This window comes from Melopsittacus undulatus, chromosome 18 (genome assembly GCF_012275295.1).
Source record: "Melopsittacus undulatus isolate bMelUnd1 chromosome 18, bMelUnd1.mat.Z, whole genome shotgun sequence".
Classification (NCBI taxonomy): Eukaryota; Metazoa; Chordata; class Aves; order Psittaciformes; family Psittaculidae; genus Melopsittacus; species Melopsittacus undulatus.
The window spans coordinates 4646738-4666414 of NC_047544.1; the positions used below are offsets into that span (position 1 = coordinate 4646738).

A 19677-nucleotide genomic window follows, 5' to 3' on the forward strand; every position below is an offset into this window, starting at 1 on the left:
CTGCCCCAGGGCTGCCTGGGGGAGCACCCGGCACCCACGGAGGGACCAGTCCGGCTGATGCTCCAGCTCATTGCAATGAACTGATTGCCTTTGGGGAGCCCCCATGTGCGGCTCTGCTGCGGGGGGGGGATGCTCTCCCCTCCCTGCTCCAGCCCTGGGCTGGATGCTGTTATCCTGGAGCAGGGGAGCACAAGGTCTGGGGCTGCCCTCCAAGTACAAGGGTATTTATTTGATGGGTACAAGAGGGATCCAGCACCTGTGTCTGGGGCTCTTCCCGTTACTGGTCTGTACATTCAGAGCTGCGGCTCGGCCGGGGCCAGGAAGGGCAATGGGACCCATGTGCCCCATCAGTGCCAGGGGCACAGCTGCCGGCCCAGGGACCCCCCCTGCCCCTGTGCCCAGGGGTACCCGAGCCCCAGGGCCCCGTGCGTGTCTTGAGTGCTGAGGTTGGCTGTGTGTGCCCTGGGCAGTCTGTGCCTTCCTCCTGCTCCATCCTCCTCCTCCCTGCCCGCGGTGGGGCCGGGACCCCCCGACCCTCATTTCCTCGTGTGCAGAGTGTCCTGGAACTTGGTGCTGGTGTAGCGAAGGTGGAAACCCTTCTTGTTGATGGTGTCGTCCGAGTGGAACCGGATCAGCACCGAATCCCCAGCCGAGTACACCTCCTCCGGGGGCTGCGGGACGAGGGACAGGGACCCACAGCACCGTGAGCATCCCGGGGTGCACAACCACCTGCACCCCATGAACACCCCATGCACACCCCATGCACACCCCCATGCACACCCCATGCACACCCCCATGCACACCCCCATGCACACCCCATGCACACCCCATGCACACCCCATGCACACCCCCATGCACACCCCCATGCACACCCCATGCACACCCCATGCACACCCCCATGCACACCCCATGCACACCCCATGCACACCCCATGCACACCCCCATGCACACCCCCATGCACACCCCATGCCCCCCCCATGCTCACCCCGGAGCCGCAGAAGCGCCCGAGCCGCGGCGCGGTCCCATCGTAGCCATCGAAGAGCTCCATGTAGTCATAGCCACAATCGGCCTCCTCCTCCACCTCGAAGGTCTGGAAGATGAGCTCCACACCATATCCCTCCTCAGCCATGATCACCCACTCACAGTCTGAGCCCCCAGGGTAGTTGTTGTCCCCGAACTGAGCGTGTGAGTACAGGTCCTTGGTCCTCACCTCGGCGCGGACGCGACCTCCGCACACTGCAGGAGATGGGGGTGAGGGGATGCTGAGGGGGTCCCACAGCCTCCCCCCGCCCCACACGCAGGCTCCACAGCCCCATAAGGTACCCGTGGTGTGGGTGGCCTCAAAGCCCTTCTTCTGCACGGAGTTGTCAGAGACAAACTTGAGGAACATCCTGTTGCCTGAGGACACCAGGGGCTCAGGCTCTTTGGCCCCACAGAAGCGCCCGAGCGTTGGGGCTTTGGCATCTTTGCCATCGTAGATCTCCAAGTGGTCGTAGGCACATTCCTGCTGTGCCTCCACGTCCAGCTCCGAGAAGGTCTGTGGGGGTGATAGAGCCACGAGCACTCAATGGGGCTCAGGGGGGACCCCCCATTGCCGCCCATCCCGGTACCCACAGAGCCCTACCAGCTTGACGCGGTGTCCTGGCGTGGTGCTGATGGCCCAAGTACACTCCTTCTTGCTGGGGTATTTGTCTGGCCAGTTGGGGCTGGTGATGGTCCCGGTGGTGGATGTCACCTTATGGTCACAGCCGGCTGTGGGGACACGGGGGCTCAGGGGGGCAGGGGCTGGGGATGGGGGCGCTGGGGTCGGACCCACCTTCCTTGCAGTCGTGTTTGTTGTCGTGCAGCACGAAGCCGCTGCGGCAGTGGCACTCGTAGCTGCCCAGGGAGTTGAGGCACTCGTGCTGGCAGCCCCCGTTGTTCTTGGAGCACTCGTCCTTGTCTGCCGAGAGAGCAGAGCGGCCGCGGCTGAGCCGGGAGCGCGTCCGGCACCAGCATCCATCCTGCAGCCGGTGCCCCCCCTGCGCCAAGCAAGCGCCTGCACCAGCACCAAGCAGCTCCTCCGTCCCATGGCCAAGCTGGGAGCAGCCCCCGCGGTGCTGGGATGGGTCCTCCTCTCCCTGGGCTCACACCCCTGGTACAACCATTACCTGCTGTACGGGACGGACGGGAGGCAGAAAAACACACAGTGACAACAGAGATGCACAACACAGAGCAGGACGCGCGAGTCTTTACTCATCGACAGGGAAATGTCACAGACACGGTAAAAACCAAGGGCAAAACTCCAAACCAGGGTCGGGGGGGGCACGAGCAGCCCCATGGAGGTGCTTAAACACGTGAGAACAAGGACTGAGCATCCAGAGTGAGGCCAAGGCCCAGTTCTGTCAGGGGAGGGGGGCCCGGCCCCACTGTGTGTTCCTGAGTAAGACGGGAGAGCAGGAGGGCTCAGGACGGGCCCCGCGGCCGCTTCTGAGGACGGACCTTGAGGCCGGGAGGCCTTGGCCTCGGGGGCTGCAGCTGAGGCTTCTTCTCTGCAACGAGAGGAGGGGGAGAAACGGGAGCGATGGGGGCGGTGGGGCCGGGGGGGCAGCGGCGCATGCGGGGGCAGCAGGGCAAGCGAGGCAGAGCAGGGCAGGGGGAGCAGGGGAGGCTGAGGCTCCGGGATGTGAGTGAGGCTCAAACGGGCTCTGCGCTGCCGGTACTCACCCCCCAGCGCCGGTGTCCCGGGGCTGCCCCCCCCCGAGCCCGCAGTGGGGCAGGATGTGCCGCAGCCCCATAGCCCCGGGGGTTGGGATGGGGGAGCCAGCAGCAAACCCGCAGCCACCCCCAGCATCCCCCTGCCGCTCGCAGCGGTGCCGGAGGGAGCAGCATCCCCCGGAGCAGCTCCCGCAGCCCCGCGGCCACCGCTCAAGCATTGGCTAGAACCTGACGTCTTCCTACGTCTGAGGGCTCGTTTGGGAATGGGAAAGGGCTTCGGCCGGGCCGGGAGCGGCTCCGGCCCCGAGTCCCTGCCGCCGGCAGGAGGGAGCCTGGGCGGGCGAGACAAGAGCCAAGAGTTGCCGGCGGAAGGGAGCCCGGCCCGGCCCTGCCTGCTCCTGCGCCTGCCCTGCCTGCTCCTGCCTGCTCCTTCCTGCCCCTGCCCGCCCCTGCCCCTGCCTGCCCCTGCCTGTGCCCTGCCCCTACCCCTGCCCCTGCCCCCGCCCCTGCCCCTGCCTGCCCCTGCCTGTGCCCTGCCCCTGACTGCCCCTGCCCCTGCCGCTGCCGCCGCCGCTCTCTGCCGCCCCCACCCCCCGGACCCCACTACGGACCCTCCTGTGCCGCAGGAACAGGGCACGTACCTGGAGCCGGCACCTGAGGGGTCTTTAGGTGGGAGCGGCGGAGCCGTCGGCGGCCTCCGGCCGGAGCGGAGGAGGAGGAGGAGGAGGAAGGAGCCGCATCTTCACCGGGCAGAGCAGGGCCCGGGGAGGGGCACCGGGAGCTCCACGGCCCGAACGGGGCCGCTCGGGGGATGCTGAGCCCGGGGCCGGATGGGAGCGACCCCCGGGGGGGGGGGGGCAGGAGGGACCTGCAGTGGTGGAGTCCTCCAGCGAGTCCTGCGGCCGAGACCTGAGCGGGGGGGGGGGGTGAGGTTTGAGGTGCAGGGGGAGCAGCCCCGGCCGGGGGGCACAGGAGGGGAAGGGGACGGGGGACCGGAGGGGGGGGGGGCACTCACCCGGCTGCCCCTGGTGCCGCTGCCGAGGTCTGGCTATGCCGAGGAGCCGCTCGCTGGGTTCCGGGGGGGGGAAGCGGCAGCAGCTGCCCCTGCTCACACTACAGCAGCGCCAGGGCCGGGCTGGGGTCCAGGGGGACCCTCTGTTCCATGAGGGGGCAGCGGCAGCCCCGGCCCAGGGCAGCCCCGGGTGATGCTTGTTTGGCTCCATGTCCCCATCCCCACCCGCCCGAGGCATGAAGCTGCCATCAAATGGCTTTAAACTGACAGAGAGGGGAGACCGAGATGAGCTCTGGGGCAGAAGCTCTTCCCTGGGAGGGTGCTGAGGCGCTGGCACAGGGTGCCCAGAGAAGCTGTGGCTGCCCCATCCCTGGCAGTGTTCAAGGCCAGGTTGGACACAGGGGTTGGAGCAGCTGCTCCATGGAAGGGGTTGGAGCTGGAGGAGCTTTAAGGTCCCTTCCAAACCCTTCCATGATCTCCTGTTGGGGTGGCCCAGGAGAGGTCGAACCAGAGGACAGAGAGGGATGAGCAGGTAATGGTTCTGGGGAGGAGGGACCTCTCCATAGACCTGAGACACAGATGCTGACACCCCAATACCAGTGCCCTGCTGGGAAGCATGGGAAGCCTGTGGCCATGCAGCATAGCAGGATGCAGCAGCGCAGCAGAGCAGGGACATCCCCCTCCCCATGGCAACACCCCCCAGGGGTGCAGTGCCCGGCCCATGGCAAGGCTGGGGGGGGAACCCCTCAGCTATTGGGGAGCCCCCCAGCACCTGCAATAGCATCAACTGCTCCCTAGAAGAGGGGATACCCTCGAGGGCAGCAGCGCTGGGCTGGGGGGGCTCAGAGCCGGGGTCACCCCCGATGGGGCTGGGAGCGGGGACTGCACCCCCGGCAGGGGCAGGCGTTAGCAGTGGTTTGGGGGTGCAGGGGGTGCTGGGTCCGGCCCCGGCAGCTCTACCTGAGAAGAAATGAGCTTTGAAGCCCTTCTTGGAGACTGTGTTGTCAGACTTGAACTCAATCCTCATGTTGTTGTACTGGGAGGTGATGACATCCGGCCTCTCTGCGCCGCAGAACTTGCCGTGCAGCTTGGAGTCAGCAGTCAGCCCACTGCGGACCTCCACGAAGTCATACTTACAGACCTGGGGTGGGGAGCACAACGGGGGGGACATGGAGGGGGTGGTACTGGCACTGGGGGTGGTGGCAGCTGACACCGGGGGGTGTACGGGGGGCAAGGGGCTGCTCCCATTGACTCACATCATTGCCCTCGGTCTCGAAGAAGTCGAACTGCAGGGAGATGCGGTACTGGGTGGGGGCCACGAGCTGCCAGATGCAGTTCTTGTTGGGGGGATACTCCTTGGGCCAGCCGGGGCTGGTGATGGAGCCGTTGAGCTTGGTGAGGAACCCACCGCAGGCGGCTGCAGGAGGAGGCAGCTCCCATCACATCCCCATGCCCCGGGTGCTATGGGGCAGCCGTGGGGCGCGGGGGGCACTCACCCTCACAGCGGCGCTTGTCGGAGGCCAGCTCATAGCCGGGGTCACAGGCACACTTGTAGCTGCCCAGGGTGTTCACACAACGCTGCTCACAGCCGCCGTTGTTGGGGCGCGAGCACTCGTCCACCTCTGGGGCGGGGGGGGTCAGCGGGCGCTGGGGTCACCACAGCCCCATAGACCCCCCCGAGCATCACCCACCTTTGAAGAAGTTAACGGCGAAACCGGCTTTGTTGATGGAGCCGTCGGAGACAAACTTCATCCAGAGCCGGTTGGAGGTGCTCTTGATGTCGTCGGGTTTGTCGTAGCCGCAGTAGCGGCCGATGAGGCTGCTGGACTCGCTGCTGCCATCCCGGATCTCCAGGTAGTCATAGGCACAACTGTCGTGGCGCTCGATCTGGGGGGGCCTCGGCCTCAGCATCCCCTGATCCTGCCTCTCCTCTCTCCTCATCCCCACACATGCAGCAGCCACAGGGACACTGAGGCACAGAGGCAGCAGCAGCAGCCCCATGGGGTGTGCTGGGACAGGGAGATGCTCCCAGGGAGATGTCCTGTTCCTACCGCAGGGAATGGGGTCCAGCACAGGGGGGGGGATGAGCTCACCCACCTCGAAGGACTGGAAGGTCAGTCCCACATGGAAGCCCTCGGACACAGTGATCTTCCATACGCACACCTTGCTGGGCCGGTAGTCATCGGGGTAGTTGGGGGACTGGATGTGCCCATTGTCCTTCTTCACATCCCCACCGCAGATGGCTGGGGGGGAGACGCAGCTGCTGAGCCCCCCCTGCCCCCCCACTGGCCCCATGTTCTCTCCCTGCCCATCCCTACCTTCATAGACAGCAAAGAAGCCTTTGCCCACCCAGTTGCTGCTGCTCCGGAACTCAACCCAGAGGCGGCTGTCGGTGGAGACGATGGGTTCGGGCAGCTTGTTCCCGCAGAACCTGCCTGGGGATGAAGGTGTCCTGGGCTCCCACAGCCGGAGCCCTCCTCTTCCTCACCTCCATGTCCCACTCCCTCCCCTGGGCCCCTGCAGCATCCTAAAGGGGAAGAGCAGCTTCTCCCCCCGCTCCCCTTGGGTTGTTCAGTGTGGGGCAGGGGGCTCCATAGGCAATAGGGCTGGGATGCGGATGTGCCACCGGCTGCCTCATGGGGGGGTGGGAGCCCCATTCACGCCAAGAACCCTTCCATGGGCCCCCCCCGGGCCCTGGCACATCGGGAGCAGGGATGGAGCTGCCTGCGCTGGGGAGGGAGGGCAGGGGCAGGGGCAGGAGCCAGAGCAGGAGCCAGAGCAGGAGCCGGAGCAGGAGCAGGAGCAGGAGCCGGAGCAGGAGCAGGAGCAGGAGCAGGAGCAGGAGCAGGAGCAGGAGCTAGAGCCGGAGCAGGAGCAGCAGGAGCAGGAGCAGGAGCAGGAGCAGGAGCCGGAGCAGGAGCAGGAGCAGCAGGAGCAGGAGCAGGAGCAGGAGCAGGAGCTAGAGCCGGAGCAGGAGCAGCAGGAGCAGGAGCAGGAGCAGGAGCAGGAGCCGGAGCAGGAGCAGGAGCAGCAGGAGCAGGAGCCGGAGCAGGAGCAGGAGCCGGAGCAGGAGCAGGAGCAGCAGCAGCAGGAGCCGGAGCAGGAGCCGGAGCAGGAGCAGGAGCCGGAGCAGGAGCAGGAGCCGGAGCAGGAGCAGGAGCAGGAGCAGGAGCAGCAGGAGCAGGAGCAGGAGCAGGAGCCGGAGCAGGAGCAGGAGCAGGAGCAGCAGGAGCAGGAGCAGGAGCAGCAGGAGCAGGAGCCGGAGCCGGAGCCGGCCGGGATGAGGGCTCCCGGTTGGTTACCTCTCAGCGTGGCCTTTCTCCAGAACCCGTCTCTCACCTCCACGTAGTCGTACCAGCAGAGCCGGCTTCGGTACAGATCCAGGGTGGTGAAGTTCAGGATGATCTGAGGATGAAGAGCAGGGAGGAGGAAGAGCAGGGTCCCCATTGCCGCTGCAGGCAGTGCAGGCTCCGGAGCAGCCGGGACACGGGGACAGGAGGGGAGGGAGCCTCGGGCGCCGGTACCTTCTCTCCGGGGGTGACACTGATCCTCCAGACACAGTGCATGTGGGCAGAGTACCCGTTGGGGAACTCGGGGGACGAGAAGTTCCCTTGGCTGTCCTGGAGGGTCTCACCGCAGGCTGCGAGGGGGGAAGCAGGGTCAGAGCTCTGGGATCCCCACTCCAGGATCCCCTCTCCAGGGCCTCCCCCCCCCCACTGCATGGGGGGAGCAGAGGGCAGGGGAACCCCAGGGCTGCAGGGGGTGTTCAAAGGGCAGGGGGAGCCCAGGGCTGCAGGGGGGGCTCAAAGGGCAGGGGGAGCCCAGGGCTGCAGGGGGGGCTTGGGGGATTGTCCCTTTCTTGGGGTCCCCCCCACATCCTTAACAAACGAATCCCTTCTGCTGCTCCCGCAGCCCCTCCATGCAGCACAGCCGCTGTGGGGCCCCTGCAGCCCCAGCCCTCATCCTGTGCCAGGGATTGCTGGAATCAAGCAGGAGCCAAACTCCTGCAGATGTGGTTGGTCCAATCCCAGCCTCATGCTGGGCCCCACAGCCCCCGTGGCAATGCCACGTTCATGGGATGTGGCCCTCAGCACCACTCAAGGTGTCAGCACATGTGCTGGTGGTGCTGAACGTCCCTCAGTCTGCACCAGCCCCGGGGAGGACCACGGTCCATGGTGGGACCATGTCCCCATCCCTCTGGTGACAGCCCAACCGTGGCTCATCCAAACCCCTCCTGCTACTGGGATGGGTGGGAGGATGCTCCTGGAGGATGCTCCTGGAGGATGCTCCTGGAGGATGCTCCTGGAGGACAGTCTCCAAGGGATGCTCTGGTCTCAGAGGATGCTCCTGCTGCAGGAGTCTCTCTGGGGATGCTCTTTGGGGGATGCTCCTTTCCCAGAGGAGAGGGCAGCTGAGGATGTCTCTGCTCACATGGGCAGAGCCCTGAGGCTCATTGAGGTCTGCTCACAGGCACCCATGGATCAGCATGGACGGAGGCACCACCGCAGTGTGTGCTCCTTGCAGGGGCTCAGAGCAAGGAGGACCCCAAAGAGCATCCTTCCCCTGGCAGCAGGGACCTGCTCTCCTTTGCCAGGTGTGGGGTTGGCAGCAGCAGCTCCCACAGGACACAGCAGCCCTAACCCTAACCCTAACCCTAACCCTAACCCTAACCCTAACCCCTAACCCTAACCCTAACCCTAACCCTAACCCTAACCCGGCAGCACTCACCGGGGCAGCGGTAGAGCTTGCGGGCCTGTGCGATGTCCCCCTTGCTGAGCCGCGTGCGCTGCCCTATGGCCGGACGCACCCCGTTCACATCGTACTTGGGCAGGATGGTGTCCAGGAAGATGCCCCTATGGGGGAGCAGCAGAGGCTGAGCAGAGCTCCAGGTCTGTGCCTGCCACTGCTGCCAGCAGGAAGGATGCTAAGAACAGCCTGGTAAGGACAGGAGGCAGCGGGGACAGGGATGTGTCCCCATTGCAGCCCCTGCCTAAGGGAGGGATGTGGAGAGGGGCTCTGCATCAGGGACAGCAGCGACAGGACAAGGGGGAATGGTTCCAACTGGAACAGGGGAGGTTCAGGTTGGGTGTCAGGGGAAGGGCTCTATGAGCTCTATATAAGGTATCCCCCGGCTGGGGATGAGCCCCATACCTGGAGAAGGTGTTCCTGGCGTAGTGCATGATGCTGTCAAAGTCGTAGGTCTCACCCAGAGACTCCACTTCCTCTGGTTCCATCTTGAGGAAGTTGTACTCCTGCCCTGCGGAGCAGCAGGGATGGGGATGCCCTGAGGGGGACCCAGCACCAGCAGCACCCATGGCAGGAAGGAGGAGGAGCAGGAGGAAGAGGAGCAGGAGGAGGAGGAGCAGGAGGTAGAGGAGTAGGAGGAGGAGGAGCAGGATGAGGAGGAGCAGGATGAGGAAGGCTGCGGCCGGTCCCTACCTGGCTGGATGTTCTCCCGGATGATGGAGACGTGGTCGTCCCGGTCGGGCCGCGTGTGCTCATGCCAGAACCCAATGACATGGCCGAGCTCATGCACCACGATGCCAAACTTGTCACAGTTCTTGCCGATGGAGATGGCCTGAGGGCCCCCCCCCCGGCGGCCCACATAGGAACAGCACCTGGGGGGCAATGGGAGGCTCCAGGTCAGCCCTTTGGGGACAGCTGAGGTGTGGGCATCCCAGTGCTTCATGGAGCCCTGGGATGGTTTGTGTTGGAAGGGACCTTAAAGCTCATCCGGTTCTGCCATGGGCAGAGACACCTTCCATGGAGCAGCTGCTCCAGGCCCCTGCATCCAGCCTGGCCTTGAGCACTGCCTGGATGGGGACAGTGTGAGTCAGGGTTTGAGCATCAGCCCCTCTGGTCCTGGGGTGCTGCTCCCAGGGGTGCTCATCCTGCACCATGAGAGCTCAGTGTGTCTGTGCCTGTGCTGGGACATGGCTCATCCCCTGCTGTTGTTGTGCATTCCCCATCCAGGGGAAGCCTCCTCCTAAGCACCATCTGCTTGGCTGGGGCTGTGTCCTGACGCGTGAGGATGCTGAGCTCTTCCAAACCCCTGTTTCTCTTGGCATCAGCCCTGCTGCAGGCCCAGGCTGGTGCTGAGCCACCAACCTCAGCCCTGCCCCACAGCAGCTCCGTGGTTCCGAGACCTCCCTGCTCCCAACCTCCTGCAGGGACCAGACCCCAGGGATGGGGCCTCCAAGACCCAAAACTGAGCAGGTCTGGGCCAGATGTTGGGATGGGTTTAAACTGAACCAGTTCAGGTTGGATCTAAGGCAGAAGCTGTTCCCTGGGAGGTGCTGAGGCACAGGGTGCCCAGAGCAGCTGTGGCTGCCCCATCCCTGGCAGTGCTCAAGGCCAGGTTGGACACAGGGATTGGAGCCGCAGCTGATGACTCCATCACCATCACCCAGCACCCCGAGTGCCGCAGGGCTCCCGGTGCCATCCCCACGTACCCGCAGGGCCGGTAGGTGAAGACGATGTAACTGTCCTCATCATTGCGCTCCAGGAAGGTGACACACGTGTGCTTCTCCCAGTGCCGCATCGCCTGCCGGAAGATGGCTCTCTGGCTGCCTGCGGGGGGGGAGCCGTGAGCGGGGGGACCCCGGTGGGGACAGGGGGACGGGACCCCCACTCACCGCTGAAGTTACCGCTGATCACATAGGGGATGACCCCATCCGGCCACACTCGCTCCGGTCGGGATGTGGCTGCGCGGCGGCCGCGGCCCCGGTGCTGGTGGGTGCTGGTGGTGTTGGTGGCTGTGGGGGCATGGGGGGGTCAGCGAGGGCAGCCCCCATCAGGGGGGGGGGGGTCAGCGAGGGCAGCCCCCATCGGGGGGGGGGTGCTGGGGGGTGAGGGGGTACCTGTGCTGTTGGTGCGGGTGATGGAGCGATGCGCCAGGTCCACCACCCGCTCCACGTGGAAGAGCCGCAGGTCCTCCTCGTCCAGCGCGATGTCCCCAAGGAAGGCAGCTGGGGGGGGGAGATGGGGTTTGAGCCCCACAGGACTGCGCTGGGGGACCCCGAACCTCACCAGGGTTGAGCTCCCTGCCCCCAGCCCCTCCATAGCACATGAAGAGGAAGGCAAAGCCCTTCCTCCTCCTCCTCCTCCTGCAGGCAGGGGCCGGGCTCCCCCGCTCCCGGCCCTCCGCCGTGTGGGCTCTGCAGCGGCTGGAGCCAGCCCCACGCTCACATCTGGTTCTCATAACCCCCAATCCGTCACTTTTTCGGGTTTCCGTTATTATTCACGTTGCAAAACTGCACTTTTTTTGTTTCTCCTTCACAAAACACTGGGTCGGGACCCCCCTTCCTGCCCCTCGTCCCTGTGTGAGCTCCGACAGCCCCGGGATGCTCCAACCATCTCCAAGTCATCTGCTCCACCGAAGCGGAGCCATATGGCCCAGGAAGCTCCCGCTGTGCCCAGTGCCTGCAGGAACGGGGCTGGCCGAGGGGTGTCCGTCTGTCTGTCCGTCCACCGGGGCCAGCACCGTCCCCACGGGGCTGGGGGTGCGGGGATGTGAGGCTGGAGGATACATCCCTGCTCCTCCTCTTCCTCCTCCTCTTCCTCCTGCTCTCGCCATGACTCAAGGCTCCAGGACGCGGCTCCCGGCTCCGGCACGAGGCCAGCGCTGAGCCCTCGGGACCCCGGCTCGGGCTGAGGTCAGCGCCGGCACAGGGGCTCCGCATGCGGCCGCAGTGGGATGGGGACGGGTTCCTCACCCAGCGTGTGGGTACCAGGGGTGCCCACATGGTCCCGGGTATCCCAATCCCTCACCGGGTTCTGGGGATGGGCAGGGAACAGGAGGGAGGGGGGATCGGGGCAGCTGGAGCAGCTCAGGGGCTGCGGAGAGCGGAGCCAAGTTGGCGCTCAGAGCAATTAGCAAGTGGATCCCAAAAGAGCCACTAATGACGACACAAGAGGCACAATTGGGATAACCACGACGGGTCCGGGACAGACGGCACGAGGCGAGAAGAGCAGCGAGAGGTCAGCCCAGCCTGACCAGACACCGTGTCCCTGCATGGCACCGAGCCCGAGCTGTGCTCTGGCGCTGGCATGAAGCACTTTGGGGTGGAAAAGCCATGGGGTGGGAAAGCCATCTTCTGGAATGGAAACACCAGCTTTAGGGTTGGAAACACCAGCTTTAGGGTTGGAAAGCCACGTTTGGGGGAGAAAAAGACACATTTGAGAGGGGAAAAAGCCAACTTATGGGGTGAAAGAGCCACTTCTTTGGGGTGAAAAAGCCACTTTTTGGGCTGAAAGCACATGCGTTGGGTCTGTCCCCGGCCGAGGACGCTCCGGGGTGGGGAGCAGACCTGCCGCAGAGCCAAGGGAAGAGCAAACAAGCCGGGGCCGGCACCTCCCCTGGCACACGGAGCTGCTGGCACTGCCGGGATGTAATTTGTGGGCAGAGCAGGGGCAGGAGCCGGCACCGGCCTCCCTGCACCCCCCTGGGCTCCCCGCACCCCCCCCCGGCCTCCCCACACCCCCCCGGGCTCCCCACACCCCCCCCCGGGCTCCCTGCACCCCCTCCGAGCTCCCCACACCCCCCCCCCCCGGGCTCCCTGCACCCGCCCCCGGGCTCCCCACACCCCCCCCCGGGCTCCCCACACCCCCCCCGGGCTCCCCGCACCCCCCCGGCCGGCAGGGACGTGTCCGAAGGGGCAGGCAGGGGGGGCCGGGGCCGCGGAGCAGGACGAGTGTCCTGTGCCAAGAGCTGCATGGAAAGACAAGGGAAAGTTAAGCTGCTTACAGAGCAGCAGAGCCAAGTGATATAGAAACCATATGTGAGGGATCTGGGATACGTGAGAGCCGGGCAGGCAGGGGGGACATGGGGCTGCTGTCCCAACGGGGCAAAGCAGCTCAGCTCCCCCCCTGCCCTCGGCACAGGTGGGTTGGTGCTGCTGGAGGGGGCACTGGAGCACTGAGGGTGTCCCTGGAAGGACACGTTGGGAATAAGCCCAAAGTGTTGGACTGGGAAACGTTCACGTCGGTTTGGGCTCTGATTGTGTCATCCTGTTGGCTCCCAGGGCACCCGGTGACACGTGGAGTGGTTTGGGGGGGGTCTGTGCTCACCAGCGTGGGGAGGATGCGGTGCCAGAGGGAAGGATGCGGTGCCAGGGGGGAAGATGTGGTGCCAGCAGAGGATGTGGTGCCAGCAGTGCCAGCAGTGCACCAGCTTCAAGTGCAGGCACTACAATGGCTCTACCCTCATCCCCATCAGCCAGAAAAGAATGGGATGGGAGCATCCGGGTTCTGTCCATACACATCCCTCCCAGCCCCCAGAACACAACCAGCTGCTCGGGACCTGCTGACACGGCTCCCACCGAGCTCCTCCTCACCCCGAAGCCAGGAGATAACTCAGCTCTCGCTGTGGTTTGTGCTGTCTGTTGGTTCTTGGAACGCTGACGTAACCCCCAGGGCTGAGGCTTCAGACAAACAAGGGCTTCCATCCAGCTCCTGCAGCACCCCTGTCCCCAGCTCCCCACATCTCCTGCCTGCCCACGGCTCCTGTCTCTGCAGCATCCCCTTGTCCCCATTGCCGCAGCACAGCAGGGATGCAGGAGCCGCTCAGCATCCTTGGTACCCCTGAGCGGGACAGGCAGCGGATGGGGGGTACCCATGGGCCTGACCTCTCTGGCATCACCGGGAGCTTGGGACGAGCCTGACCTCAGGCTCCACCAAGGTTGGGAACCGGGTTGCAAAGAAACAAAATAGAGTAACTGGTGGGAAGGGGCCAGGGCCCGAACGCGATGTTCTGGTGAGCAGGGAAAGCAAACAGAGCCTGGGGAAGCCTTGGCAGGGGACGGAGGCAGATAAACAGGACAGGATCATATTCCAGGTCAGTCTGGGGCAAACGAGCCTCCATGTGCAGTGCGGATGGGGATGAGCCTCATCCCTCACATCCCCTCTGCTTGGGAGCAAAGCTTCCATCCTTCCCTCACTGGTTTAGCAGCTCCATCCCCATGGGATGCGGAGCCATGAGCATCCCTCCCAGGCAGGGAGCAGAGAGAAGGGCACAAGGAGGAAGGGATGGCCATGGGATGGCCATGGGGTGTCCATGGGGTGTCCATGGGGTGTCCATGGGGTGGCCATGGGGTGGCCATGGGGTGGCAGGGGCAGTGCCATAGGCGCATCCTGCTCTCGGCTGTGCCGTCCAGCCCTGGAGCGGCCGGAGCCGCATCCCAGCGCTGGGCAGAGCCGTTAACTATGTGAGGAATGCTCCTGGCGCCGCCCCACAAGGCAGCACAGCTGCGAGCACCGGGGGGAGGGATGGGATGGGGACCCCCCCCCAAGGGCTGCCCTGCACAGAGCCCTGCGGTGGGTGCAAAGGAGCAGGGATGTGGAGCATCCCATGGGGTGTTGGGGCTGAGGGGTGTCCATGCACCCCAGAGCCTGCAGCAGCCCCACAGAGCCCCCCGGGCAGGGCAGGGGTGAGCAGGACCCTCTCCTGTCCCCCCCGTGACGCAGCCCCTCTCCCGGTGCCCCTCGCCGGCAGCCGGAGCCTTGTAAACGCCGGAGAGAGGAATATTTGCTTTCCCAAAGCACCTTCCGAGTGCACAGAGGCACAAAGCAGGAATTCAAAGCTCAGCAGCCAGGCTGGGAGCCAGGCCAGGTCACAGCCCCCTGCACCAGTGGGGAAACTGAGGCACAGGGGACGGCACAGGCCAGCACCAAGGGGAGCCACCGAAGAGAGGGTCCCTGTCCCCCCACACTGGCACAGGGTGCCCAGAGCAGCTGTGGCTGCCCCATCCCTGGCAGTGCTCAAGGCCAGGTTGGACACAGGGGCTTGGAGCAGCTGCTCCATGGAAGGGGTCCCTGCCACAGGCTGGGACTGGTGGAGCTTTAAGGTCCCTTCCAAACCATTCCAGGATTCCATGAAATGAGGCTCTAACAACCCCAGCCTGGGGCAGGGAGCAGCGGATGCAGCGGATGTGGAGCCGGGGGCAGCTCAGGAGGCTCCGTCCCTCCAGGGGAGGGTTTTCCTTCTGCTCCTGTTCCCTCCAGGGCAGAGCAGGAGGATGCCAAGGCTGAGGCATGGCAGAGCCGTGGGCAGGAGCTGGCCCTGCCTCCCTGCTCCAGAGCTGGTCACCAGAACAGAGCCGGTCACCAGAACAGAGCCTGGTCACCAGAACAGAGCCGGGGCCAGTGGCACTGAAAGGGAGAGCTGCCGGGAAGGACAATATTTGCCCATGGCTCTGCCAAGGGGCCCGGGGGGGGTGAGGATGTTGCTGTGTTCCCTGCGAGGACAGAACCAGAGAGGACACTGAGGGATGGGGAAGAGCCCAGGATCGGGGGGGGGGGGGGCACCAGAACCTCAGCTTGGTACCAGCCCGAGGGCTCACAGGCCTCTGTGCATCTGCCCCAGGGCTCTGGCTGCAGACACATCCCCCTCCCTGTGCTTCCAGAGCTCCATCCTATCCCAGGCCCTGTTAACTCCTTCCAAAGCCTCCCGGCCTCCTGCAGCTCATGGACACGTGGATGGAGGGGGTTTGCCATCCAAGCACTGCCGGGTGGATGAGAGAGCCGTGACCGACAGCGCTCGGGCAAGCAGATGCCCTGGGATGCTGGAGCCCTAAGGAAGCCCCAGCAAAGCCACAGGGACAGGAGGCCACATTCCCACCCGAAGTCACTGCCTGCTGCATACCCAAGGTGCAGCATCGAGGGAGAGCTGCCCTCGAGCTGCCCTCGAGCCGCCCTCGAGCCACCCTCGAGCCGCCCTCGAGCCGCCCTCCAGCTTCTCCTGCATCCCTCCGGATGCTTTGTTCCCCCAGGTCCGGCCTCGGCCCCATCCAACCGCCCATGTGCTTCCCAGCCCCATCCAAAGCCTCAGGAAGTGTCTCCCCCTGCGTGAATCAGCAGCCGCTGAGGTTCCCAGGAGCCAGGAAGGGAGGGATGAGCCCCCAGCCCCATGGGCCTCACCCCCGGAGCCCGAACGGGTGATTACACAAGGATAAAGCAGATCCCGGATCCGCAGCATTCCCAGCTCTCTGCCCCATCCTGGAGCGCAGCTCCCACCCCACTCCACAACTGACATACAACGGCTGGAAAGTATTCTCGGGCAGGCTGACAAGTGTGAGCGCAGCCGTAGCCTCCGCTTGGACACTGTGAGCTAGGTGAGATCCAGGCGGATGCAGCCAGGGCGCTCCGAGCACGGCCGGGAAGCTCATATAACCGGGAATGGGGGCTCCAGCTCCAGCTCCAGCTCCAGCCCAGCCATGGCTGGGATGGTTTTGCCATCAGGGATGCTGAGCCCCCCATGGGTAACGTGGCAAAGCAGATTCCCCCTGAGCCTGTGTCTCCCTTTCCGTGGGTGACAGCACAGCCATGGCAGGAGCATGGGAGCCCCCCCCCGTTTAACCAGACACCCCTAACGTGGCTGTGGAATGAGGTGGGATTCATCCCTCTCTGGCTCAGCAATCCCCTGGATCCGTTGGGATGAGCCAAGAGCAAACCCTGGGGCTGGATGTGTTTGATCAGTGCTCAGGCTCTGCAAACACAGTGAGCCCCCCACAACCCAGCACCCTGGGAACAGTGGGAGTGATGCCGCCTGCTCTTCCCAACCGGAGACACAACCAGGATCCAAGCTGGCATCTGCTGAGCTCAGCGCCGGGCACCAGGACCTGGATATCCTGCTGACCGGGTGAAGGGAAACCAGGGCCACGGTGGATTCCTCCCTCCCCGCCCGGGGTTGCTCCAAGGGCCGGATCTCCCAGCGGTCCCATTCTGGCATCCTTGGAAGGGAGGCACTGGTGCCGCGGTGGGAATGGCATCGGCTGCGGGCAGCCGTCCTACCTGGCCTCAGGATACCTCTGGCATGAGCCTGAATTCCTTCCCTGGTGCTTCCCTCCCTCTATCCTGGTGCTTCCCTTCCCTATCCACGGTGGTGGCAGGGCCTTGGTGCTCGGCGCTTCCCGAGTCCCAGGGATGGGACTTGCTGCCCCAAACCCAATCCCCCCCCATGGCTCAGGGGCTGCCTGGGGGTGTCCGGCTGCTCCTGCTGGATGTCACCATCCCTTTGGAGCCGAGCAGGGATAATCCCAGGCTCATGCAGTGCGTGGCAAGGCCTGACCCCCCCGCACCCCCCGGCAACGGCTGCTGTAATTACATTACTCACATCAGGACCGAGCAAAGGCGCCGGGGGGGGGGGGGGGGGAGGGGGGAGGAAGCGGCCTCGGTGGCCCCGGGGGTGTGAGGGGGTTTTGGGGTGCTCAGGAGCGGGGTGAAGGGGGGTCCCCATGGGCTGGGGTCGGCAGCACCGGGTCCCGGCCGGGGCTGTGCTCAGGCGGCTTTGGAAGCTCAGCTCTTCCAGCCCAGCAGGAAGGGAAGGGAAAGGGTTTGGGGCCAGAAACGTCCCTCGTGGAGACAAAAGTTCCATCCAGAGGCGCAGACAAAGCCCTAGCACAGAAACGTGATCCTGCGGCCGGACCGAGCCCCCTCCGGGCTCCCCGTCCCCCCCGTGCCTCAGTTTCCCCCCTCCAAGGGTCCCTCCATCCTCTGTACCCTGCTTTGGGACACAGGGATAACCCTGCGCGCCCGGCCTGCCCCCAGCCCTGCTCACGTCCGAAGGGAGCCGCTCAGCTCCCCTCAGGCCCAGCACAGAGGGACCCCGGGCAGTGGTAACCCCCCCCTGGGCTGAGCCTGGCCATGGAGGGACAAAGTTTCTCTGGTCTGGGGAGAAGGAGAAAGGGGAAAGGGTACAGAGCATGAGATGGGGAGGGATGGGGTGCATTGGGGTATGATGGGTGAGATGGGGTGCAGTGGGGTGGAATGGAATGCAGTGGGTCCAGCTGTGGGGTGCAGAGGGGTGGGATGGGGTGGGATGTGATGGGGGGCAGTGGGCTCAGACTTGGGGTGCAATGGGTTGCGATAGGGGGTATCGGGCATAATGGGGTGCAATGGGGTGCAATGGGGTGCGGTGTTTCCAGCCCTGGGGTGCGATGGGGGGAATGGGGGTCATGGGGGCTCCCCACCACCTTTGACAGCTGCCGGTGGAGCCAGCGCTGGGGAGGGGGAGCAAGGGGGCTCCGTCCACCCCCCGGGCGCTGCACCCCATAAGTACACCCGGATGCACCCGAACCCCCGGGGGGCAGCGGAGCCCCCGGCTGCAGACCCAGCCCCGGCTGCGGACTCGGCCGTGCGGAGCCCCGAGGTGCGGGACGCTCCCAACTCGCCCCCCCCGCGCTCCCCTTTGTCTGCCCCGTTCGCCCCCTCCGCGCATCCCCCCCCGGCCCTACCGGCTTTGCAGGGGTCCCTGTACTCCAGCGGCTCCGCGTCCTCCTCCTCCTCCTCCAGCACGTAGGAATAGTCCGGGAAGTGCAGGGCCCGGGCCAGGAGCAGGCAGAGGAGCAGCCCGCAGCTCCGCAGCCCGGCCATGGCTCCGCGGAGCGGGCGGGCAGCGCCGGCGCCGGCGCCTTTTGGGGCTTTTTGGGCTTTTCCTTTTTTCTCCTCCCTCTGCTCCTTTTTTTTTTTTTTATTTCCCTCTTTCCCTTTTTTTTTTTTTTTTCCTCGTTTTTTCCTGTCGGGAAACGGGATCCGCGGGGGGCGGGGTCAGGAGCCGGGCTCGGCCCCTGCAGCCCCGGGCGCAGGGCTGGGAGCGGGGCCAGCGCCGGGGGGGGGCGGCCGGCACGGCCCGGGGGTCCCGGACCCCGTCCTCACCCCCCCGGTCCCGGTTGGGTCCCCCCCGTCCGGTCCCGCAGCTCCAACTCCCGGTTCTGCTCCCCCCCACTCCTGGTTCTGCCCCCCCCCCCCCCCCCCCCCCCCCCCGCTACCGTCCGGTTTCCCCCAGGACCGATCCTCCCCCTCCGGTCTCCTCCCGTGTCCCCCCGCACTGATCCTGCCCCCTCCCGTCTCATTCCTTGTCCCTCACCCCAGGTCCTGCCCCCCCTGCTCCTTGGTCCCCTCTTGTATTCCCTGATCCTGATGTTCCCCCCTAATCTCATCCCCTATTCCCTTGTCTGGAACCTGCCCCCCCCATGTCCCATCTCATGTCCCCCAGCCCTTTATCCTGCAACCCCAGCTCCAGCACCCCATGGTCACAGCCCTGTGCCCCACAACCCCCAGTCCTTCACCCCTTCCCACTCCCCTATATCCCAGGCTTGCACCCCACGTTCCCATCCCACATCCCCATTCCTGCATTCCCCACATTCTCCAGACCTGCACCCCCACATCTCCTGGTCCTGGACCCCAACCCCACATCCAAGCCTTGCCGGAGAAGGAGGAGGATGCAGCACCCCCAAACCACACACCCTTCCCAAAGAGGGGTGAGCCGCAGGCCCCGGAACAGGCACTCAGAAGCTCCCTGCACCCCCAAAACCTGCAGTGAAGCATCCCAAGAGCCCGGATCCCCCCATCCCTGGCACCCCCTGGCAGTGTGGGGCCGGTGCCCTCCCTCCAGGACCCCAACCCCATGTGGGATGGTGCCTGGATGCCGGAGCACGAGAGGAGCATCCCCGGCCCCTGCCGAGGGCTGTGGGTGACATCTGCCGTCGGAGCTCTGCCACTTCACCGGGGCCCGTCCCGTCGGCTCCCCACGGACCCCCCAGCTCTGCAGGGGGCACCAGGGGCTGGGTGGGAGCCGAGGCGCTGCGGTGACGGGCACAGGGCAAGATGAGGCCATGGTGCTGCTATTGGGGCCCTCCGACAGCTCCGGGGGGGGGGGTCTGTGCCCCCCATGATGAGCGTGTGCCCCGAGGTGGGAAATGGGACCCACCGGGCAGAGCTCCGAGCCCAGCCCAGCCTCGCAGGGTCCGTCCCACACATCCCAGCCTGGGCAGAGCCACAGGAGGGATGAGGACCCCCCAGCTCCTGCCTCATTATTCCAGGCAGCAATTCCCACTCCTTGCACCCTCTCCAGCGTGACCGACCCTTAGTCCCGAAGCAATGAAGCATCCAGCTCTGCTGTGCACAATTGGGGACGCGCTGGATGTTCACAGGGTCCCTTCCCACTGACCCCCCCAATCCGCTCTTGCTTC

General features: G+C 65.4%; 1 protein-coding gene and 1 long non-coding RNA gene across 3 annotated transcripts; both read right to left on the reverse strand.

Annotated features, from left to right (window-relative positions):
* Positions 1–203: 203 nt before the first annotated feature.
* BMP1 (bone morphogenetic protein 1) lies at positions 204–18130 on the reverse strand. Its single transcript, XM_034070394.1, has 20 exons — positions 17941–18130; positions 10570–10677; positions 10345–10464; positions 10162–10279; positions 9149–9327; positions 8861–8966; positions 8438–8562; positions 7234–7349; positions 7012–7114; positions 6028–6144; positions 5807–5952; positions 5401–5596; positions 5206–5331; positions 4966–5126; positions 4670–4850; positions 1817–1942; positions 1625–1752; positions 1324–1537; positions 986–1236; positions 204–671 (listed from the first exon to the last, which is right to left on the reverse strand). The coding sequence occupies exons 1-20, from the start codon at positions 18077–18079 to the stop codon at positions 537–539; spliced, it is 2895 nt and encodes a 964-aa protein (XP_033926285.1). The 5' UTR covers positions 18080–18130; the 3' UTR covers positions 204–536.
* On the reverse strand, positions 2202–3415 carry LOC117437125 (uncharacterized). Of its 2 annotated transcripts, none has more exons than XR_004550370.1 (2): positions 3339–3415; positions 2202–2531 (listed from the first exon to the last, which is right to left on the reverse strand). It is a non-coding gene; the product is annotated as an uncharacterized lncRNA (long non-coding RNA). The 2 variants fall into 2 exon arrangements; XR_004550369.1 differs by lacking the exon at positions 3339–3415 and adding an exon at positions 2926–2986.
* Positions 18131–19677: the final 1547 nt, after the last annotated feature.